Genomic DNA, 25,810 nt, shown 5'->3' with positions numbered 1-25,810 from the left:
AGATAAATATAGGGCCTACGGCAAGACATGGAGACCGAGTACGTAGTATAATCACATTGCAATTAACTTATTATCGTGCGTGGGTACATACAATGATGACGAAGTGGTCATTTTCTTTCTTGAGTTGCGATGTCGAACAACATGAAATAGTGATGTAAAAAATCTCTACGAGAAAAAGTGGAGAAAGCCTGTCCTATAATTAGCAAACTTAGCCAGGTAACGCAAATATATCAGAACATTTTCTTAAAACGGCCATAAAGCCTTTTTGCTAAGATCACGTGTTATAGCAAGTCTTTTGAATAATGAGATATATAGCTTCCAAGCACGTGCCGTTGACGAGAATTTCATCCTGCGCCATTTCAATTATAGACGTATACTTCTCCTAATTCCGCAACGTCATCTAATTTGCAGCACCGATTGAATGTACGCCATACGCCTTCAGACTCCGCCCCTATTTGCAGCTCGCATTGGCCAAAAGAAAAAAAAAAGATCATTAAATGGCGATGCCGTTAATCCTCATGAATATTAATGATTTCCGTGGCCTGACTCCGACTTCAGCTCTTCTCACTGCTAGGAGAAGGCGCTCGAATAAGAAGACTTGATTTTGTCGATGCTCTCCACAGTATAAGACACAACGGGAGTTCCACCACAGATCACGCTGGTCGCAAAAGCTGCTTTGCAAGTGGGGAGAAATGCTTGTACAATTCATTGAGTTGCAGAAGACATCGTGCCCGATTGCCTAAAGCATTTCTTTAAAAGATTGTTGTAGAATTTATTTCTTGCGAGTCACTTTTTTGTGGTTAAGAAGGGGACAAATATTCGCTAAGCTTAGCAATATAAAATGAATAAAAGATGCGATTTTTATTCAATGTGCATGTTTCTCTTCCTTGCGTTCTCGACCTCCCGTCCGATGCCGATCAAAGAAGAAGCACCTCAATATGACCGCGCTCACGCCTACCGCTACGAAACCGACTTCCTCACCCCACACGACGACATCGACGAGCTCGCCAACCTGAAATGGTCCGTCGAACACACGACGTCGGCTCTGCGCTACATGCTGAGCGTACCAATCTCCGACGTCGATGACGATGATGACGGAGGGGACCACGAAGTGGGAGCTCGACCTGATGAGTATCCAGCATTGTCGGGTCGGGAATGGGTGGCGGTTGGCATGTCACCCTACGGGGCGTCTGCCGGGGCCGACATGGTTATCTTCATCAGAGGAGCTCACGGGGAGATCACCGTTTTGGTAAGTGACCATCACCAATTTCGGGGGTGGGGGGTGGGGGGGGGGGAGGTGAAATTATGATTGTACAATATGGGTAAGGTATATGATAGCAATATCCAATATATACATGTCATCTTTATAATATATATCATGTTCTTGACACTCACATGCACACGCACACACACACAATAATGAATTCTGTTATATTTATTACATTGTACATTACAACATATTGAAATTATATCATACAACATTATGTCATAAAGTATCATATCATTCAGGTTATAAAATTGAGAGAGGAGGTTTCTTCTTTCTCCTCTCCTCCTCCTCCTCTTCCTCCACAAGTACGTAAAAATGTCCAAATTTGATTATTTTGTCATTCGATTGCCCTTATGCGAGTTCGACTAATGAAAATGAATGTAATCACGTGTTCAATTCAACTTTGTCATTTTACGTAAATGTCGGACAGTCGGTCAAAGCCCAATTATTACTCTCATTCATTAAATCACGACAATCACCAACCGTCATTACAATCAGAACTGCCCCGAGAACAATATTCCGATCAATACTCGTTCGGTCAATTGAAGATCTAGGTCTCCGCGGGTGAAAAGTCACGTTCCAATTTCAAGTTGTCAGTAACTCTGTATCATCTGAAATGCTTGCATGAGAGACAGAGTGAACTAGCAATCGAATTTAGCCGGAGTGGATTGCACACTTTTTATCAAAACTTTAGCATAATGTCTAGTTTCCGGGTTTGTTTAACATGTATTTTGGTAGTCCTGCAACACAATACATGTAACCTAATTCAAGATTTCATTCTTTTGTTATTCATACCTCTCTTTAATATCATAGCTGCCATGGCAAGGAACCCCCCCCCCCAAAAAAAAAAAAAATAAATAAATAAATAAATAAATAAATAAATAAATAAATAAAAATAAAAATAAAATAAAATAAAATAAAAATAAAAATAAATAAATGAATAAATAAATAAAATAAAATAAAATAAAATAATAATAATAATGATAATAATGCCAGCGTCAAACGTGACAGATATATCGTGAACATATTTTTAACTTCATATCGTATCTACCTGAAATCAGACTCTTGAACATTATACGCTTATGGACACAAATATTAATAAAAAAATATGAGAAGAATACTGACGTTTCGAAACTTAAATTGTCGTTACCAAATGAATATATTATTGTACGTTAGCCCAAATTCCAAACTTAATTGTTTATCTACAGCTTCTTAATGCCACTTGAGCGAATACTATACGAAGAAAAAGAAGTACAGTGTATATATTTCAAAGCTGTTACCGGTACGCATTATGACTAACTCTTAAAAGAAACTTTCATATTGTAGATTGGAGAAAATTTGATTAGATATAAATCAGACCCTATAAGAGTGGCAGGTGGCAATCGCTCTACACAAATCTCAAAACGTCGGACAGTGGATATCTGAATACGGTACAAGTAAAGTTATACTAGGACGAATCTAGGCCTATACAAACGTGATAAAATCGACAGCCCTCGATTGATTTCGTTCAATCGTAGCAGCCTTTTAGCAGAATCAAAATTTTGGTGCTTGCCTGTAATCATGAGATGATTTGTTTTCTCTCTTTTTTTTTAAGTAAACAGATTAACAACTAAAACTCGGGGCACGAAACCCCAAAATTTCACAGAGGAAGCCGAATAAGTCCGACACACTCCAATGGTGTGAATAAACTCCTTGCTTTTCCTCTGATGCGTTCTGGCAGACAAAACCATCAACTCGTTTTGCCCTCGAGGACCTAAAAATTGCACGCTGAAAATCGACATGGACGAAGAAGGCAAGACGCCCAGACGTTGATCATGTCACATTTCAGGCCTATCTTATAGGGTGTGTACAGTTCTGGTTGAGGTGAGGATTTACCTTTTAACGTTTTGGGAGATATTCAGAAGCCACTCTATGACTTCAATTCTAAGGGGTATCAAAAGCTTTTGATGAAAATCGGTCTTGAAATGGCTGAGACATCTAAAACTAAGGTGAAACAAAGAGATCCTTATAAAAGGCGTGACCTGTCGCCTTTTATTATTATCATTTCTTTTTGGTATCTCTGCCATCTGAAAACTTATTTCAATCAAACGTTGAATCCTTCCTTAAATTACATGCTCTTTCATATTGTTTTCATAAGAGGTTTCTCATTATCTCACTTAGGAATGTTCAAAACATGAATCCCCATCTCAACCCAGTACTGTGCTGTCCCTTTAAGTGTTAGATCAATTGGAGCCTCTATCCTAACTGGACTTTGCTGGATAACGTCCTCATAATGGACTCATTCCTAAACCTTGTATGAGCTACATCTACACGACCCAATTGAGAACAGTCTACGTCACACACAGTATTAATGAGTGACGGGACCTTAAAATGCCACGCTTGCGTTTAATAGTGTCGAGTAGTCTTCTACGCATTGTTGCAAGGCCAAAGAAAACAGGAAAATGACGTTGTGTAGGAGATTTGATGTTCTGCAGTGAGAAGTCTCTATACAGGAGGGATAAATTGCTACGGGCAAATCAACTGAAACATATTTTGAGGACAGAAAAAAACAGTCCGTCTCTGAGTATCGATCTTAATCCATTGCCCTCATTCTTAGCTTTTAACAATATCTTTACAAGAGAAAAAGTGTTTCCAATTCAGACAAATCCGTGACGACTGGGAGACACTAGTCCAGTCATTGCGATCAGGAAAAATACTCATCTTTATTATAATATGTTCGTTTATGTTCCCCTGGAATGATCATGTTTGATATAAGAATGTGTTTTCCTGTGGTGAAAAACATAGATTATCTTCAGCAATGATAACTGAAGATGCTGCTTTTGATCATGTCATTGGTTGACCAATGTGGGGGTTCGCGCCATTTTTGCGCTCAAATAAATTAAATGATGAAAATGCAACGCTGCCATGACGTAGATCATACATTGTAGTATGAGAACTTTTCCTAAGTACTAATAGTCGGGTTGGCAAACTTAAAAATATTATCAAAGCGTTTTCGACCCGCAGTAAGGTGATGTAATCTCGGACCTACAGGGAAGGTGAACAGTTATAGTGTTATTAGGAATGCATAACCATAAAGAGATATATCACATAGGACGTGTGTGATATCTCTTTTGAATAACCTTATGTCTTGTATCATGTTTATCCAGAGAGGTAGAAAGTTAACACGTAAGGCATGTATTTCACGTCATAATAAGCACTTTATCGCATGTCGAACAGTTAGCAGCTTGGGGCCAAAAAGTCGTTCAGAATCCTAATTGATTCCCGCAAAACGCGAACTTATAGATTTAAAGAGAAAAGAGCTGCAAAAGAGGTCATTTCGTATATACACCACTATAAGCACGTGGAACTTCACACCAGTTGTGTGATCCCTTCCATAACTTGTGCCATCCGAAATGACATTGAGATGTAAATCATGTTACCAGATTTTAGCGAGTTGGTCGACCGACTTCAGGTTCCATGATTTGGAGCTTGACTTGGATATCAGTTTTGGATATCATTGATAGCACATTCTACTCATGTTTGATTATGGTTCCCGTTTGCTTCCCCATCCAAAATGCAATAGCCTGGTTTGTGGACTCCCATAACCCACAACGAGCGAATTCGCCAAAGTGTACAATCAATGAAGATTCATTAAGACAACACCTACATCTTTGAGTATAGGCGTGAAGTGTTAACGTAAAAGTGATAAAGCAAACTGTGTCAGCCAATTGCGCTAGGAGTGTCTGGGAACGCATGCGGCAGCAGGGCTATATGAATGCCAGTTGTTAATATGGATTGTGATCTGGATCCTCATAATATATACCCAAATTGGCAATACCAGAAGCATCACGGTCAACAGGTGGTGAAACTGCTTATTATTATGTTCTAGAGTTCAAGGGAAATATGAACATTCTTACAGTTGAGTGTATTAAAAGAATGCGACAAAGAAGAAGTGTTAAGTATTATATATTTACCTAAGCCAAAAACAGAATAAGAAACGTTCCTTCTCATACTCCGCTTCTAAAATTTTCAATTCATTACCGATTTCCGTTCAATCATTCCCTTCATTACCAATTTTCAAGAAACGCCTCCGGCTTCACCCGTCTGTCTTTTGATTTGGTTATTATTTCGTATGACGACCACTTGTATTATATCGTATTATGTTTCCATAATGTTTTCGCTGTATTTTCCATTTGTATATACACGTATGTTACTCGATACTATTTGTAATCCGTATTTGATTTTGTAACCTTTGTATCTGACGCAGGGTTCCCTTGCAAAGCAGGCCATTGGAGCTCTGAACAGCCCTGCTCTTAAAGAAAACATGAATAAATTCTGCTTGTCTTACTCGAACATAAGTCAATTCAATTCAATTAAGAACACTCAATTCAAAAAATTCAATTCAATTAAACAAATTCAATTCAATTCAATTCAATTGAATTCAAAAACTTTCTTCGGTTTCTTTGGATATGACAAAGGCGAGGTTGACTGTATTCTACAGTTACAGAAATATGATATATTGATGAGATATTTTGTTTCCTATGTTAACTATGAGGAAAGACTCTTATAAGCAAGAAACCCGAAAGAAGATCATTATGGGAAATGATAGGACAAAGGAGTAAAATACATACTACACTGTATCCTGATTTCAGCACAGACATGTTTCTCACCAGTTCTCTAATCAACAAATCAATGCAGTTGAGTAAGCACCTAATCGTGAATGAAATCTCTACAGCAATCAAAGTGTTGACCAACAATACTCCAGCCATTTGCCAATGGGCAGGAACCATTTTGTTGGGGTTTATAAGGATCCCATTTCGCCTTATCCACATACAACGTTGCTCTAATGGTGGTATTCGTGTTATCCATGCAAACATAATGCGACTGTTACGCAATATCACAAACACGAATTCCATTTAACTTGTGCTCGTGATAATAAATGTGCAATCACCATAATAATACAAGGATACAAGGTACATTATTGTCTGTTGAAATGAATACAGAAATACGCCCTCCATCGGCATGACAAAAAAAAAGAAACACAACTTACACTGCTCATAATGATGACCCAAAAATAGTTTCTCATTGCCAGATTGCTGCATGACTACGTTTCAGAGATTTTCGATGATGTTTTGCTGAATAATGAAGGTAGGGAACGAAGTGAAATCGAGTAAACACTCAAAATTGCTCCCAAATGGTGTATTTCGGTGTAATCACCAATCATGGTCGAGGTGGGGCAGGAATTGTAAAAACCATGGCTCTCTGCTTTGCCAATATTTACAAGCATTGGTATTAGAACTGATGTGAATGATCTCATATCCATAATACATTATATTGGCGACAATAAAGTGACAATGATTTTTCTCGAAAACCCTTTCTTCTTTTCTTCATTGCATCAGGCATTTTCTACCGTTATGATAATGTCGAGTTGCTGTTGGTATCCTTTGCTCTCGAGACACAATGGAGCTGCGCAAAAAAAAAAAAGGATGCAGTCTGGTTTTTATATTACATGTACACTGACAAACTCGAAATATAGAGCGAAAATATATTATGAAAGTCTATATACAGTCACCATGTTGCAAAAAGATTCCAGTATGGCATCGATAGGGTTATATGATTAGATTTGGGAACTGAAGGTGATCAGGAGTATAATTGTATGTATCATTGTGTTGATTTTGCCCGCAATTATTTCACGTGCCGTATTCATGTGTATAGGTATGTGTGCCTTGCACTGACAGCAGGTAACTTTCTCGTTCAGATACACGTACTAGTATATGACTGCGTATTAAACTGTCTCATGAATGAATGTTCCTATGCCTTCTACGTATTGTGTTTGCTTGTAAAATGTGGGGAGCCTAGATGTTGCTGGTATGAACAATAAAACTTATGCGTTTGTCTTTACCATAAAGGTCGATTTAAAGGCGGCTTAAAGATGTCGTTTAATGAGGGAAGAGTAAAATTCTCGCATTCCGTTCAAATTATATATGCTACTATCAAAATAATGTACTTCTTTTCTGTGTAATTGATTCATTTCCGTTCAAAGGATACATACACGGACGAATACGGCGTTCTGTCAGTCGACGACCAGCAAGATTACAAATTAGGGAGCGCCTGGATCAGACGTCCCAACAACGAAACCGACATCGGCGGTGATGACGATGGCGATGACAGTAGTTCGAGAAGGAGAAGAGAGCTCGTCATCGAGTACACGAGGAAGATTGATACGTGTGACGACAAGGATTACATGGTTGAGGTAGGAATGATTTTTCTGCTCTCTATGAACCACTCTACTAAACACAATATATATCTTTGTATGTCAGACTAGTGTAAGTGCATGTTAAGTTGAGTAATTTTGAGTTTTATTTCATCAATCTTTGCTCAATCTTAAATCCCGCAACCCCTTGTCTGTACCAGCATAATGCACCGTTCATATTTATAAAAAGGGATGGCCAAAAATAATTACCATCATAAAGTTGTATATTCCTTTGAGTGTAGCTAGTCACTGTGCAATGACACATGAATCGATTGTCTTCCTATCTATGGGGCAGCTCCAGTTTGGTACATACTTCAAAACGTTTGTACTTCAAATATATATATATATATATATATATATATATATATATATATATATATATATATAGCAACATCCCGCCTCAACCCAATTTCTTTCAATATGATATATGCAACCAACAATGAGGCACCGCGCACGTTTGGGACCCAGGGAACTATCTCTCGCACCATATATATATATATATAATTGAAAGAAATTGGACTGAGGCGGGACGTTGCTCTCGATCTTAGTCTCCCTTTTATTTGTCAAGCTTTCGGCCCTTCATTGGACCTTCGTCAGGGCCTACCAATGAAGGGCCGAAAGCTTGACAAATAAAAGGGAGACTAAGATCGAGAGCAACGTCCCGCCTCAGTCCAATTTCTTTCAATTATATACAACCAACAATGCGGCACCGCGCACGTTCGGGACCCAGGGAACTATCTCTCACATTATATATATATATGAATTTACTGAAATAAAATAATGAAATATAAAACTGAAACGAAGAGCAACTTACTAAAACCATATCTGTTCTGCCATTAATCATTTACTTGCCATTTCTCTGCGGCCGTTAAAGTTTATCCTCCATGTATTGTCATTTTCGAGTGAATTTTCTTCCATCAGTGAAATTGATTTTTCACCTGAAATTTGATTGTTTCGTTAAAAGCACTGAGTATAGAATGATCATAAAATGTTTCAAGCGGCAAGCATCCCATGTTGGGGAATATCCTAACAATAGTAGTATGGAGGCTCTTCCCCCATTTTCCTGTCAAACCAAAATAATTAGGAGCGTTGATTAATTGACTTATCAACAAATAGTACCCATGGCAAGAATCACTAACTCCTTTAATTCACGGCATGTTAACAGAGTTGTCATGAAATGCGCTAGTTATCTTCGTATAGAAAGACTAATACGTGTACTAGCGCTTAAATTTGAGCGAAGTTTGATGCGCTCCCCTGTGATGAGGATTCGTCATGTATGCAGATCAGTCGAAATACGGGCCAATCGGCAGATATACCTTTATAGAGGGACTTTCAACGATTGTGATTGGTTTCAAAGATTGGTTGTGACACCACATCAACGAATTACCGGCATTTTTCAGCAAATGACCGGCGAACATCAACTTTAAAGCATGCTTCATGCGCGGTGCCAGCAACAAGTCAAAACCAAAGCCACTCTCAACGGACGAAAATGACTTGTTCCTGCCGTGCCTCCCGGCGCTGAAATCCGAATCGCCCCAATCGATCCGGATAAATAAACCATATAACCGTGCAAGATTAACACCTGCGGCAACCGATAGCTTTACAATCCAAAAGAAAAACTAAAAGAAGAACAGAAAACAAAACGAAACAAAACAAAAAGAAGAATAAGAAACAAAAGAGAGGGAAAAGGAGAGAGATTGAGAGAGGGAGAGGGGGAGAGGGAGAGAGCGAAAAAAAGAAAACGTGCCGTCTGATGAATGCCCTGCTTTAGAATCGTGCTAAAATGTAAAGACACGTAACTCTAGCTAGATCGATTGTGAATGCGGCTCAATCACGTTTGTACAAGCAATACCCCTGGAGGACACGAATCGTAAAATGGAATGAGCCTGCCTGAGATAGGGAAGAAAGGTATATAAAACAAAAAAAAAAAAACAGCAAGAACGCAAGACTAATGCGCACGTCTTGAAATGTTTTAGTGGAATGATTAAACTGTAAGTGGATTTTACCCTTTGGGTAAAAAGCGGCAGATAATGAACAATTGAAAAATTGTAATTCATTTTCTTATGGTGCATACCCAGTGTAAAATTATTAATGTTTCAGTACTAAACATAAAAACAACAACAGCGACCAATCGCTTCTATTGTGATATCATTCAATGCATAATATATTACTGTTTGGTATTAAATGTGAAGATTTTGTAGCATTGTACATTTTCAAACTTTCCAGTCTGCTTGAATTTGTCTTACGTTTACGATTCAACATGTGCAAGATTCGAATACAATTAATGTACGAACGAAAATACACCAACTCTTAAACCAAAATCTCTATGCAATTGTATTTTTGTCTGCCAATGTCTATACATTTTTTTTTTTTTGGGGGGGGAGAGAAATGCAGAAATGAATTGAAATTGAAATTGAAAATGTTAGAATAATAAGGCTGTGCGTTTCAACCATCAACTGCACAGCTATCATTATGACCTGTACATTGACAGAGTATATGGGATATGCGAGAAACAATACCGAGGTGTCTGGACAATAATGTTGATAAGGGAAATAAGAAAGAAGTTTAAGACCTTCTGCACCAGAGACTTTTGACAGTATGTACAAAGCTATGAGGTTTTCTGTGTCATTTTGGAACTCACAGCACACAAGGGTTAATAAGAAGTTTGATGAACTATTTTGTTGAGGACATTTGACTTGAAGATAAGGTTAAAACCAAAATAAGTTTTCGCGGTGAACTTACCTCTTTCATTTTTTTTTTCAGTCGTACGACAAGCGCAGTGTGGGCCACTTTTATTGCTGTGTCATCAATCAATGGGAAAGAGAAACTAACACGTGTAGCTTTCTTTAAACATTCACAAATTGACCTCTCCAACCGAACTTCGCTGTGCACTGATTCAGCGAGGATTCGATTGAGCTTTTTACTCTTATTACAACCGCCGAGTTTGCAACTCGGTGTAGCATTGCAACCTCTCGAGTTGGTCGCTCGGCCTCATGTTACGGATGACATCGGCGGCGAACCGGTTCGAGTTCGCGTCGCGGATGGTTCGGCGGATATTTGCAGGGGGTAATGCAGTAATGCCAAGAATGCAATCAATCAATCACCCTCACTGCCACCGAGTCTTCATTTCCAATGTCATTCTCCATCAACTATAGCGTCCCAACAGATGTACCTGATACACCTGTCATGCTCCGCGTCATGTTATTGAACTCTCTGAGTCGTCTGAGTTTGGTTTCAACGTCTCGCTCAGTTTCGTTTTGTTGCTTTCAGAAAGTATGGGGTTTGGAAGGTACTTTCACTATACCATCACCTCTTACTTTTCTCCCCCCCCCCTTTCTACCTCCCGATCTCTTTTCTCTTCAACTCTCTATGTATGCGTTCTCTTTCTTCTTTTAACGATTGATGATACTATCTCATCGAAGCCATTTAATGACGTCACATAAAAGGAATGATTTCAAGAAGGAATTTAAGTTACTATTTGTCATCATACATCATTCAGCGTCGAGTGGTATACAGGTGATAATGTTGCAATAATGTATTCAGCAATATCAGTCAACTGGTAAGATTAAAACACAGACAGTATCGAGATGAATATTATAGAGTTAAACACTTACGGGGTAGCCTTGCGAAAGATTATCGTAAATTTTAAAAGAAGCATTTTACTAAACCGCCACGACGATGTTGCTATTATTATTTTTTTTACTTTTCAGAGATCAGCTTTTATAGGCAAGGTGTGCAAAGTTTATCAATTATGGGTGCTACACGCTTTGTTCCACAACGTCGCCTGCCTGTTAAATTAATATTCGCACATTTTGACCTCGTCTTTTTACCGCCGTTTACATTTATTTACGTTCCATTGTTTTCCCGCTTTACCTAACTGAGCGTACGAAACGAAAACTAATGACCCTAATGACACATACACAACGCAGAAGTGGGCGTACATAATCACGCTGAATGTAAACACCACAATAACAACATAAAACTGTGAGCATCGCCGTGTTGAGGTTTTAGTCAATAAGCGAGGAAAGCCCGACCATTCTTCGACAATATCCTTGCAATGTTATTTTTCCCGATTAAACAATACATCATCAAATTGCCCACTGCGACTTAGATCTAAGGTTCCGATTCCGTTTACATTGACGTTGTTCATTAAGAAAGGGTTTAAAGGAGGTCAAGTCAGCCTGTTTTTTGACAGTTAAAATGGTTGTCAGTGAATATTATAGCTTCCTCCCACGCTCCGCTTAAAGTCTTTAGATAGCGTAGTCTATGTGTGATAGCAAAACTCGTTATTTTTGTCTAGCTTTTCCCTTCCATTATACGACATTCATTTAATCACAGTAATCATTGTAAGACAATCATTCACCACCATCGATGTGAAACACTTGCCCACAGGGTAAATAGTCCTATGTTTCCTCTGAAGACCTCAGGCGTACAATTTACGCCAGACCACACGATGTTGGTTAACTTTGCGCGAATCGACAAGTGCAAAAAACGAAGAAGAAAAACCTCCGCGATTCCCGCGTTCTTCGGCTGTCGTCCGGCTGCAGTGGAACCGACGTTGCACTCCGAGGCGCGAACTTAATCACGCAAAAATCGATAAACTCCATAGTGTGTACGGTGTTAATTGATCGCGGACAATTTAAAATGGCCCCCTCGTCGTCTGGGAGCAAGATAATCTCGCCACCATCTTTTTCCAGGAGCTATCTCCTGCTGGATGTCCTTCCGAGGTCATTCTCTTATCATTATTTTGTCATCATTCTGTTCTGCTAACATTGTTCACGAGAAATAAGCGTTAATGGTTGCTGTCTATTTGATAATAATTGGAACATATTAACTGTTTCTCATCATTCTGTATAAACTTGCCGTCATGTTATTTTTTATGACCATGTAATATATTTTTATGATCACGTTATCATGGTTATACATAGTCCTATATGACCCTGTCGAAGTCACGTTCTTGGCAAACGTGAATGTTAATTTTATGATAATGATGTCATAATCTGAAATCCGAGGCTTTAATGGGCAAAAAATATTTAAAAAAACCACAACGTATAAAACTCCGTTATGTATGTAATTGCGGTCTCGTGGACCTTTTTCTCTAGTGTTGGATTCATGGACCTTGACCGCCTGTTTGGCTCATGGGCCTTATTTGCCAACAGAGTCTGGGCTCTCGGACCGTATATCTCGTGAACCGATATTACTTTTTTTAATTGCTATGGTTTTATTGTTATAACGATCATTGTGTGGTTCTAAGAATGATGGTTTTGATATTGGTGCAGGGATCAAAATGAGGTCGAAGGAGGAAGGTAAGATTTCAGGAGGGGTAAAAGAGAAAACGACGACGAAGAAGAAGAGGAAGAAGTTGAATCTAAAGGTTTTTTTAGATTAATGTTATATGTATAAGTAATATATGATAATGAGAAGTATTAGAACTGTATTAGAGCTGCACATGTATTGTAAATTGAAATTGTAATGTTTTTGTTTGTTTTGTAGTAATGGTTAATTTTATTGTCCAACAGTGTAGACAAATACTTCGTATGCTTGATATTCTTTTCTATTCCATGTGTGTTTTATGTTTTGTACATATCTTAATGTATTCATTGTGACTTCATGTAAAATTCAGCCTGTGGGCTGCAACGGATATTATTTAATAAAATACCGTTTCAATCAATCAATTTCAATCAATCATAAAAATGTTTCTATGCACTCGATCTCCAACTCAGTTTGCCAAGTCCTTCTCGTCCTTTACATTAATTTTTCTCTTTAAAACTTCTTGCTTAGTAATGATTAGTCAATTTTATTTAGTCGTGCGATGGAGCCCGACTAACACGAAGAAGGCGCCTATAAGGAGTTCCCTACGAAATAGATGCATTGTATTCATCTCAGCTTTTATTGGTTCTCAGCTGTTTACAGAGTGAAACAATGAAATAGACAAAACTCTTCATGTGAAGTCTGTCCTGCACAACATATACGCGTGAAGATTTGAACACGCACACACATACACACACACACACACACACACACACAACACCACATCCTACCACTATCCGAGTATGATATAAATTGAAATGTGTGTGTGTGTGTGTGTGTGTGTGTGTGTGTGTGTGTGTGTGTGTGTGTGTGAGTGTGTGTGTTGTGTGTTTATATATTCATATTTATGTCTTTACGATGGGATGTGGTTTCATAGTGGCTGAGTGGCCGTAACCACACACTCTAAGTCTTGGGATTCTCGGTTCGAGTCCACTATTATAGTGGTAGAGTGTGGGCCAGTAGGTGAGGCGCTTTCTCCTTCGGATAGGACGTGAAACTGTCGGTTCCCGTTTTATAGTGTCGTCTCTCACTCATGCCCTTTTTACTTCATAAGTGTTCTTGGTAATTTGATCCAAATTTACCTGCACAATATGTAAACGATTGTTGCTGTCTTTGTCTGTAGAGAGGTACCACCCACATGCTGTTCCTGCGAGGCCCGGGTCCCTGGCCCATGAATGAGACGGTGGAGGCCTCGGTGCACCCCTACCACCACTCCCTCCGGCGGGTGACGCTCCTAAAATCGGAGACGCCCGAGCCGAGTTTTCCCGCCGACACCAAGACCATAGACATTGTCGTGGACGATGTGAGTACTGTGCTCTGCTTTAAAGGGGATGGCTAGTACCTGATCAGTGGGAATCAGTGGGAATGCTGGGCGATGATTGTTCTAATCCTTGTGGTATTCATTTAAGAGTATAATATATCTATTGTTGTGTGAAAATTATTTGCTTCAGAATGGTCTCATATTGAAGTATAATGTGCAGTGACGGGGTGGGGGGGGGGGGATCGTTAACTGCCCGTAAACGATCCCCACCCCCGACACTGTACAGGCATGCTAACCTGGAAACGTTAAACTGCACGTTACTTCAACATAAGACCATTCTGAAGCAAATAATTTTCACACACCAAATGATATATAATGTACTCTTAAATGAATCCCACAAGAATTGGAACAATCATCCCCCAGCATTCCCACTGATTCCCACTGATCAGTTACTAGCCATCCCCTTTGATAACGTGAACACCATTTAACATACTTATGCAGACGTAGAGTCATGTTCAAGGGATAATGCAGTCTCGGTTGAGATGGGGCTTCAAGTTTCCAACGTTTTTTGATGGTGATTTCTTATTGAGATAGTGCAGAAAAACACCTTATGAAATATGGATTAGCATATAATTCTTAGAAGAATTCAAAGTTTATTTGATGAAAATTGGTTTTGAAATGGCAGAGACATCCAAGACAAAGCGATCTTAATAATAAGTGGGACCCACCTTTTATTATAAGATTCGCTTTGTTTTACTTTGTTTTGGGGCATCTCAGCCATTTCAAAACCAATTTTCGTCAAATAAACTTTGAATTCCTCTTTGCATTGTATGCAGTGGAACATTTTGTAGAGTTGTTTCTAAGTATCTCGCAAAAAAAAAGTTATAAGTTGAATCCTCACCTCACCCATATACTATATCAACCAATACTATACCATCCCTTTAAAGTCAGGAGTTATCAGTACTTTGTCACGATCTTATGACGATGAACACAGTCCAATCATCACTGATATTTTGACACTGTGAAAATAACGGCATTGTTCTGAAATGGAGCTTGTGAAATTCTCTTTTCAATGAACCAATAATGGGACACTCTCATAATACCTCTTCATTCGATCTTTCCAAAACTGATGAAGAAAATTGGATTGAATTGAATTGAATTGAACTGAATTCAATTCAATTGAATTCAATTGAATTAGATTGAAATGAATTGAAATGAATTGAATTTCAATGAAATGAAATGAAATTTTTAAGTGTAAACCAAGAATAATAATTAAAACGACCGTTGACTTCACGTCCATTGATTGCAATTTTGCAGTACTCTTTCAAACTGAGAGTCAACCTACTCATTAACAGAATGCTCCGGTCTCTTTGACCTGAATGATGATTGGTACCTGCACTGTAACCAGTTCGATGATCCTACAAGAAACGCATAAGCACTTTATTATTTTCCGCGATTCGTCTTCTTCGTCAGGTTCAAGTTCCCGATGACGCCACCACCTACTGGTGTAAAGTATCTCGATTCCCCGACGCTGAAGTCAAACATCACATCGTCAAGGTAAAGGAAGGGACTGATTAAAGGGGCAGAGAAGGGGGTACGGATTGGGGAGAGGGTGTGATGTATACCAGTAGTCTGTAAATAAAGTTTTGGGTCACCTTTGTTCCCGTTGTCTCGTGTGAAATTGAAGCAGTGGATGGATTAGAAATATAGCTTACAGGCACACAAAAGAAGACATAGCTCAATATTTGGAAGAGTCTTTTTTTCTTAATTTTCATCTGTGCATAATATGTACGTAATTTCCTATGTTTTGGGGTCAAATATACCTTCTCCCATTATGCCGAATCAATGTAGTAGAAATGTTAATTATTTCATGTTTTGTTTTCTCAACAAAAGCTTGTCAAGATTATGTACCTCTCTCTTTTCCTCTCATCATTTTGTCTTTCTTACCCTTTCTCCAGTCATAGTAATGATAATTGATTGAGGTAAAATGGTATTTGAAACAGTATGCTATAAAATGCTTTTATCACAATATGGATAACGGGCTCTGAAAAAGAAAGATAATAACGATAATTTCATACTGTCACATGTGCTCTATCGCACACAGCGTTTTAGCTCAATTAATTATTGATTCTTGCTCCTGAAAATGTGACAAACATCATTCTGTCTTACATCTGTCAGTATGAGGTGGTCGTATCCGAAGGCAACGAGGACTTGGTTCACCACATCGAGGTCTACCACTGCGATGTGCCCGCGGACGTCGAGGTGCCCCTCTACCAGGGGCCGTGCGACGAACGACCGGTCGACTCGCCCAGCCGAGCGTGTAGTCAGGTCATCGGTGCCTGGGCTATGGGTGCCGAGGTAGAACATTTCTTACGTTGCTGGACCCTGCATGAGCTAATTTTTGCAAACGAATGTTTCTTATTCGAACACGAAGTCATTAATCTTCTCGTTAGAGTACTTCATAATCCAGTTTTCTTTCATAGTATTCTTTCTTTGTAATTAATTTGGAGAGAAGAAAATATCACCCCTCTATAATGAAAATGATTATTGTTTGTTGTGATGGGTCACTCACCAGAAATAAATTTCTGAGGAAGAGATGAGAGTTGATATCAACTCATCTGCTATATCAAATGTGATGATTGAACCTCACGTGTAGCAACAAATGGTCACCTTTACATAATGTTTGAATGAGCTGATGATATTGTCGGTTGTCATACGATTTCCAGGCATTTGTATACCCGAACGAGGCTGGAATCGCCGTAGGGGGCCCAACATCGAGTTTCATTATGATAGAGCTTCACTACAACAACCCGACGAGGAAATCAAGTAAGTATTATGATATTGCCTCTTCTTTCGATTTCGAATAATTCAACAGTTTTACATTTGACGTGAAATATTATAGAAACTTAGCTCACGCTAGAGTGAAACAATACACTGGTTATAAGTAAAAAAAAAATGAATTGTATAGGATACGTATGCTTGTTGTTATTATTATCATTGTCTTAATTGTTCCGCTTGTGAACCAGAACCTCAGAAATGACTGATTAATATTCTCGGCGAATGACATATTAAACGAGATATTTGAATCAGTAAATCCTTGCTCTAGCTTCACTCCGTTTTCATCCATATACTCGCATACCGTCCTCTCGATGCCATGGTAACAGAGCAAAAATTCTCGGCTAAGAAATTCTTCCTGGTGTTGACGATGTTCTATGTCTTTCCACCGGACAAATAAGTTCCAAAATCGTTGTGTCCGTTAATACATTAATGTCTTATTGCCTGCGATTTGCAGTTTAATTTTGTGTATGTTCTTCTTTGTTTGTTTGTTTGTCCATGTGTCTTTGGTATCGTAAAGACATCATAGACAGCTCAGGGCTGAGGTTCTACTTCACCCCGACCCTGCGACCTTACGACGCCGGGATCATGGAGCTGGGGTTGGTCTACACACCAAAACTGTCCATCCCTCCTGGCATGGATAAATTCGTGCTGACCGGACACTGCCTCCCGAAGTGCACTCGAGCGGTAAGCTGTGACCCCAATCACATCATGGTCAATGTCATAGGCGCCGGAAGTGGGGGGGGGCAGGGGGGGCGGCCGCCCCCCCAATCCAAAAAGTGGGGGGGGGGGCAAAACGCATTTTTGCCCCCCCAAAAAGCCCCCCCCCAAAAAAAAAAAAAAATAAATAAATAAATAAATAATAATAATGATAATAAAAATAAATGAATAAACAAAGAAAATAAAATATTAAAAGGGAAAAAATATGGCTACAAACGGCAGCTTTTGGACTGTAAAATGTCAAAATTTTCAAGCTCGCTCGCTTCGCTCGCTCGCATCCAGCAGTTGAGCCCGGTGCGCCTCCCCCTTAATTTCTAAAGCGAAAAACATAGCTACAATGGCAGTTGTTGGACTCTAGAATGTCAAAATTTTCAAGCTCGCTCGCTTCGCTCCCTCGCATTGAATCGTTATGCCATTCTTCTAATGTTGCTGACAGTAATTGCCAGTAGTTGCGCCCGATGCCCCCACCCCTTAATTTCCAAAGCGAAAGATAAATATAGCTACAAACGGGAGTTTTGGGACTGTAAAATGTCAAAATTTTCAAGCTCGCTCGCTTCGCTCGCTCGCATTTTATCGTTATGCCACTCTCCTAATGTTGCTGCCAGTAATTGCCAGCATGCAGTTGCGTCCGATGCCCCCCCCCCTTAATTTCCAAAGCGAAAGATATAGCTACAAACGGGAGTTTGGGGACTGTAGAATGTCAAAATTCTCAAGCTCGCTCGCTTTGCTCGCTCGCATTGAATCGTTATGCCATTCTCCTAATGTTGCTGCCAGTAACTGCCAGCAGTTGCGCCCGATGCGCCGCCCCATTAATTTCCAAAGTGAAAGATAAAGCTACAAACCCCAGTTTTGGGACTGTAGAATGTCAAAATTTTCAAGCTTGCTCGCTTCGCTCGCTCGCATTGAATCGTTATGCCATTCTCCTAATGTTGCTGCCAATAATTGCCAGCAGTTGTGCCCGATGCGCCCCCATTTATTTCAAAGCGAAATATATAGCTACAATTAAAACTCCAGTTTTGGAACCGTAGAATATCAAAATTTTCAAGCTCGCTCGCTTCGCTCGCTCGCATTTTATTGTTATGCCATTCACCTTATGTTGCTGACAGTATATAATTTGTCGATCGTTTCACACCGTCATTCCATAATCCATGTAAGGAAAACTTACAATGTTCCTCAATGACTGCGTTATTGAATGTATCACATTCCGTAATGTATTGTAGTCCCATTATTGCTCACGCACACACGCACAAGCATACAGACCGTCAAAATTACTTTATGGTTCCCCCCATGTTTCGACCCACTGTACGCCACTTTACATATATATATATATGTACATATATATATATATATATATATGTATATATATATATATATATATATATATATATATATATATAATAGATGTGTGTGCGTGTGTGTGTGTGTGTGTGTGTATGTGTATATTGTGTAACATATGCATGGTCTAATCTTGAGCCCCCTCCAATGTTTGCCCCCCCAATCCAAAACTGCTTCCGGCGCGCCTGGTCAATGTCACTACCTGTTACTTATGATCTTTAATTTCACCACCACCACCACCACCACCACGACATTCGAGACCGTCATCATCAAAATCATCAGCATTTACTTCATCATCTGTGCTATCTTTATTACTATCGCAATGATATTAGGTCATACGCAAGAGGGTTTTTTTTTTTTTTGTCCATAGGGGGCAAACGTTCTCCCCACGCCATTATTCCGTAGATCTTTCCATTTCCGCGCTTCTTCGTCTAAAAAGTATCATCTTTATAACTATCAAGACAACCTTCTTTTATTCTTATACTTAAATTCGGCAAATGTATTTTATCCAGCAAAAAAAAAAGAAAAAAAATGAAAAGATCTTTGGAAAACTTCCTTTGATGCTCTCTTCTGCATTATACCCTTGTCGACATCATCATAATAACCATAACCATTACCATTCTTATGATCGTAATCATACGCTACCAATGATCACAATCTGTTCCGACGTCGTCATCATCACTGTAACTGTCATCCTCCATCTCAGTATCATTGTCATCATCGTCAACATCATCATCGTCAGCATTCCCCCATCCTCATTATGCATTGTATGATGCTGTCGTAACATGATTACTAGACGTTCTGAAGATGACGTTGTTAACTTTTATCTCCATGGCAACTGCATCCAGGGTTTCGCACGGAGTGGTGTCTATGCCTTTGCATCGCAGCTCCACACACACCTGACGGGTACGGCCGTCTGGACCAAACACGTGAGGAATGGGCGGGAACTGCCCGAGCTGAACAGAGACGACCACTTCAGTTCAGACTTCCAGGTATGCACTTCGCATTTATAACTATGATCTTCTTCCTCCTTCTGCATTTATCAGCGAGCTTTTGATCTGCGACGCGAACGCTAAGACAACGAGGCCCCCCATTAGGCTTGACAATGGAAGTAACTGTCTCAGCTGTCGCATTATATGCAAAACACTTTTGCCTAATTAACGTCATCTTAGCGCTCACGTCGCAGATCTAAAGGCCGCTATTCACTGTAGAATGACGGTTGAGATTCACATTATGCTAAATTCAAACAGAAAGGAATTGTTTTTTATTCCTGTTTTGGTTTTAATTGTTGTCGGGGTTTTCTTTTAACTTTTTTTTTGCTTTGTTTACTTAAGATATACATTAATGTAAACACTTAGCTTCTTATGAGCAAGCGTCCAGTTGACCGGTGGCTTTGAATCCCTTCCGGAGCGACATAATGACGATCACGTGCCTATGTCGAATGGGCACAACCACGATAACCCCTGCACCCGACAAATTCGAATCAGAGACCCCAAGATTTATAGTCCGTGGTCTTGTTCGGACACATTATGATTTCAATAAAATATAAGTTCATGATTTTCTACTTATTGACAGATTAGAAAGTTCTTGAATATAGTGCACGATTACATGACAAAGGATTTAAACGTCACTTTCAAACTTCTTGTGAATTTCGCTCATGTTTTGCCTATATAATTTTTAAGTGCAATTGTCTTGGACTATTTTCACCACGAGAGACTATAGCAGTAATAATGTCTGGTTTTGTCAGTAATGTCAACGAAATAGCGCCTACTGACCCGCAGAAATCTCACTGTTGCCAGCACTCTCATTTAATTCTTTCATAGCGAAAGGGAGCGATGGCATGCTTCTATTATGCAGTCACATTGTCTTGTAACTTTCCGCATCTAGATGGTATGATAAGTTCAATTATTGAAGAGCAACAAAAGTGTCAACTGAAATATGAATGTTATGTTTCCTTGTTGCTTCTTTTTTCTCCCTCTCTTCTTAGGAAATTCGAATGCTGCCAAAACCAGTACACATCTTACCAGTAAGTCTTGTCAGTACACAAACTGAACGGATAATAATATTTTGTGGTTTTATTTACCAAGGGTAGCCTCTTCAGTATCAGCACTTTGGCATTATCATTAGTTCTGTACATCCTTTTTACACCTGAGACGTCATTGATTAAAAATTCCCAAGACATCGCCCGTTTCAAAGTCATTTTATAGCATTATCCGCTATACCGCGGCCACAGTGCCTCCACAATGGCATTTCAAGATGGTAAGGTACAAGCAGACAAGTAATCATATTTATATAATCACCGCTCGACACTAACTTTATCGTCTGGTGGCTCTTTCGAGCCAATAAAATCTTTTTAACATAACCCTCTATTGTTTTCCTCAATAGCATCGTTCTTCGCTTTATAATGAAGAGCATGAAGAGTTGATGTATACCATCAAAAAGACCTAAAACTGATGAAATAAACAATGGGGACAACGTCTGATTCTGTGCCTTTAATCTTACTTTGTTTTCCCAGGGAGATACATTGATAACATCGTGCAACTACGTTACCAGTCGGAGAGAGAACATGACAATGGTAAGAATAATTTCTTTTTAAAGACGTTATCAGTGTCAAGTTTCAAGTATATTGAGTGTCAGTGACTAAAGTGCTCGTGGTTGCTTGCATGGGTCATCCATGATCCCCCCCCCCCCCATCTCCGCGGATTAACCCCCGAAAGTAACGGGTTTTCTTGCTTGTTTTTATTTCTTCCTTTTTTGAAAGCAAAAAGTGTGGGAGGGGCTCTACCCCCTCACCCCATCCCATTCAATGCCGTTCCACTACCCCTGTTCTGTATCGTTCACAATTAGGAACACTTAACGATGGTTTGTCGTCCTATCCTTGACCATTCAAGAAGAAGAGAGGGAGAAAGAGAAGTTCTTTGTTATCACGAATATATATTCCTATTACGGGGAGTGAATACGGTATTCTCAGCCGGTTGCTTCTCAATCTAATGCAATCAAATATCATGAAAGACTGCACTTCTGATTCAAGACATAGAAACTATCGCAGGCAGCTCATAAAGCGACTCATCTGCTTTTTTCGTGAGACTTTCTGTACATTTAGAATGGAACTTTCTTGACTTATCACAACTTCACGTTCATGGCAATGCATGGTGTATCGGATACACATTGTTATTTACTTTGGTATACAGATTATGATTGTTTTTATTGTATTATTCCTCCAGGGAGGATTTGGTATATCGGATGAGATGTGTGTGAATTACGTCCACTACTACCCTCGATCAGCCCTAGAGGTGTGTAAGAGCACCATCTCCAAACGGGTCTTGAAGAACTTCTTCTACTGGGCGGCAGGGTAAGTGAAGCCGGTCAGAGTGACAGTGATGAGAATGATAATGATAGAGATTGATGATGATGATGATGATGATGATGATGACGATGATGATACTATATTAATATATGGCTACTACTAATATGCCAATACTACAACAGATAATATGTGACCCTGCATCACAAAACCATCAAAAAGTCGCCGTACATGGATCTTAAGTTAAGCACAGATTCTGAAAGAGCAAACTTTAAGCTTTAAAATGATGTATAACTCAATTCACATGGACTCTCCTAACCTATCCTAATATTGGGGAGAAAGCACATACTCTGGAAAGTGTGAACTGAGAAAAGAGGCTCTGAGGTACAGGGTCTATTCAAGCGCTTAATCTTTACCAAGCCGTGCTAGCTGTGCGATGAATGGAACAAAAAACAGGATGTAAAGCACCAGAGTGCCAACAATGAAGGGATTATCAGATTAAGCCGAAATTGAGCAGGCTTCATTAACACATTCTGTAGAATGATGATTAATGCCAACTTTCAAAGCAGTAGCATCATCATTTCCCAAGTTATTAGTGTTGAAAGTGAAGAGTATGGACACGGTTTTTAAGAAATGAAAGGGGATTCTTATTATAGACACACCTAATCACACTAATATACCAAAAAGTGTTCGAGAAAAAACTGCTAAAAACACAATTATCTGTTCGTTAGTTGATCCCAAACTCTAGTATATTGTAGAAGAAGATTTGCCCTTTCAGAAAATATGAAAAACTCAAGATTGGCTGGATTGACCCATTTCACATAGATTTTAGTCCTCACATAAAATCAGTGCGTGCGACTTTTTGTTGGTTTTGTGATGCACGGTCATATACTACTATTATTACTATAATTATTAGTTATCTTTATAATCAATCAACTTAATCACCCTTTGCACGTATTGCATTCAAATGATTTGTATTTCCATATAAAGGAATACAAAGTATATAATGTACATAATGCTCACATGAGTATTATGTACTAGTTATGATGATTATGATAATGATAATAATTACTTCCAGTGATAACAATAACGACAGTGTTATAATTTCTTGTAATTGTTATTATCATTATCATTTTTCGTATTATCATAAGTAGTAGTAAAGAATTAGTAGTATACTATGATTATCATCAATAGTATGTAAGTTACATTTTTATCCCTTTCGTGTGCATTTAGACAGGAGCTTTTCATCATTCACCAAAAGTCTTCGTGTATACGCATTGCCGAGCTTAATCTTACCTTGCTATTATAGCTCCAGTGATTTCAACGATGTATAAAGTATCATGCTGTCTTGAAATGTATTACCTCCTCTATCATGGTAACAACGAAATGTTGAATAAGATCATTCCCATGAATAGCGGCGCAATATGTTTATATGATTTTTTTTTTACCACGCAGGTTAAAGTTGCAGTATTATTATGTATCTATAAAACACATTCTCCCTTTTTTTTCTTTCTTCCTGTAGTCATGGAAATGGCCTCAGCGACAAAATGACTGATGATGAAGTTCTGACGTGGTTCAATAGCATAAACTGGACGCAGGCAACGAAGAGGTTGTGGCAGACAATTGTGGCCAGAACCAACGTTGATATGGACTGCTTCAAACCGGCTGGAGTTCCATTTCGGGTAAGCTGCCTTTCCTCTGAAGATCATTAACAGGCTTAAAAAGCACGTGTTTTGTCAACTTTCTTTTTGTCTGTTGCTTTCCTACACTTTTCTTTAGTATCTGTCTGTTTGTCTGTCTGCATGTCTGTCTGTCTTTCTGACATGAAACTTTTCCTTGATTCTCTTTTTGCTATTTCTGTTTTATTCATATTCCTCTTTCTTTATATTACCGGAGTCACTTGTTTCTTGTTTATTATCTTGATATGCGAATCCAGTCTGTCCTTTCAAACATGATTATTAATAATGTTTAAGTGTAATGTCATTTCTGTCGGTTACATATCAAAAATATGAAATGCGTCCACTATAGCTCATTCCGATCTTGCTAACTTTGGAAGGAGTGGGACCCAGCAAACAATACTTGCAATCTTCCGCTTTCTGTTCATTATTTGTTACTCAATACCAGTTTTCGTAGTAGTATAATGATCATATCTCTTCACCCTATACCAACAACACGTCTTTTGCAGGGCAATTGGCACGACTTGGAACGAGGCAAGATTCGACAGAGATTAGAGCGCCCTCTTCGGGAGTGTGAACTAACCAGAGATTTCGACTGACCAATCGACGACAGCTACGCCTGTCGTGGACATTTGAACCGGAAAGAGACACTCCGGAAGTGATCATCATGAAATAAAAGACGGCGGAATACCTTGTGGAATAGCGGTCATTAGTTTCTTTTCAAGCCAACATTTATAAGCTTCTACGATATGAATGCCTGTAAATAAAATTGTTATTTTTGTGCTATAGTATAGTAAATTTGGGAACATAATGGAATATACTTGCCAATGATTATTACACTTTGTATTATTTTATTTTAGGCGAGTGATTTTAATTCTACTAGTCAACATTGTGATGCCTCGACATTGACATTATCCTGAGATGTGGATTTAAAATCAGCGTACACCTGGAAGCACTTCAGAGGCCGGGGAACGTTGCTTGCATTTATGGACGGATCTGATTAACCCTATGATTCCCAAGGACAATATTTTTCGTTCAATAGTAACGGCACTTTGACTGAATGGTCTTGAGAGGGTTAAGTGATGTGTATGTGCGTGGTGAGGGGGAATCTGTACGCAGGGCTCCCCACTCTGTCATCATTGTTCTTTGGTACAGTTACCGAAGTCAAAGGGACCTACGGGCTTTCAATCCTAGCACAATCTTCGTCAGAGACCAAAGAGTCCATTTTGCCCTCTGACGAAGATTCTACGTATTAGGATCGAAAGCTCAGGCGCCTTTGACTCCACTTTACTCAACACTGGCTCGCCACTATTGGATATTTAGTTTTTATCATTTTTTTTCCTTTTGCTACTGGAAGCAACTGTGCAATTAAACGCTTTTAGAGTTTGTAGCTGAATTTAAGAACCAAAAAAAGAAAAAGAAAAAAGAGAAGACAATCGGTAAGATTATTGCATGTGTCATTATAAAAAAAAAGTATGCCAGTATCCGAATGTACGCGACATGCGCTGTACTAAACCTGCAAAATTCCAAATCTTTGTAATTTTTCTGTGGACACTAATCATCTTAATAGCTAGAAATGATACTATTGTCTGCTATTGGGTCGTCTTGACATTGTATTAAAGGTCCTGTTTACCTTTGGGAGCAGTGATTTCAATAATGTTCAAGATATCACCTTTGATGCATATGTGTAGGTCAGTTGTATCACAAAAACATCCCACCATATACAATTTTTGCAATAAAGCCTGAAATATAAGGAGATACCACCACTTTTCTAATTAAACCATAGCTGTAGACGGTTTAGTCCGGAAACATTTTTATTACAACCATTGTTCACATTTTGTATATTTAACAATACTTAACATTGATTATA

General features: G+C 39.0%; 1 protein-coding gene across 1 annotated transcript; it reads left to right on the top strand.

The window, feature by feature from the left end:
- Window positions 1–841: 841 nt before the first annotated feature.
- LOC139738658 (dopamine beta-hydroxylase-like) lies at window positions 842–24,539 on the top strand. Its single transcript, XM_071649272.1, has 13 exons — window positions 842–1,249; window positions 7,290–7,499; window positions 13,933–14,112; window positions 15,544–15,627; window positions 16,249–16,428; window positions 16,797–16,896; window positions 17,426–17,592; window positions 19,809–19,952; window positions 20,948–20,986; window positions 21,476–21,535; window positions 22,185–22,312; window positions 23,787–23,946; window positions 24,450–24,539. The coding sequence occupies exons 1-13, from the start codon at window positions 842–844 to the stop codon at window positions 24,537–24,539; spliced, it is 1,950 nt and encodes a 649-aa protein (XP_071505373.1).
- The last annotated feature ends 1,271 nt before the right edge of the window (window positions 24,540–25,810 follow it).

This window comes from Diadema antillarum, unplaced genomic scaffold (assembly GCF_040938485.1).
Source record: "Diadema antillarum isolate AM-2024a unplaced genomic scaffold, OU_Dant_1.0 seq00000763_RagTag, whole genome shotgun sequence".
Classification (NCBI taxonomy): domain Eukaryota; kingdom Metazoa; phylum Echinodermata; class Echinoidea; order Diadematoida; family Diadematidae; genus Diadema; species Diadema antillarum.
This window is presented reverse-complemented; position numbering and strand designations above follow the sequence as displayed.

Bases quoted from the DNA above. Each gene is read 5' to 3' on its own strand.
- LOC139738658 (XM_071649272.1), top strand. From the start codon at position 842: ATGAATAAAAGATGCGATTTTTATTCAATGTGCATGTTTCTCTTCCTT. The intron at 7,500-13,932 runs GTAGGAATGATT...CTTTGTCTGTAG, and splicing joins ACAAGGATTACATGGTTGAG to AGAGGTACCACCCACATGCT. The intron at 23,947-24,449 runs GTAAGCTGCCTT...CGTCTTTTGCAG, and splicing joins CGGCTGGAGTTCCATTTCGG to GGCAATTGGCACGACTTGGA.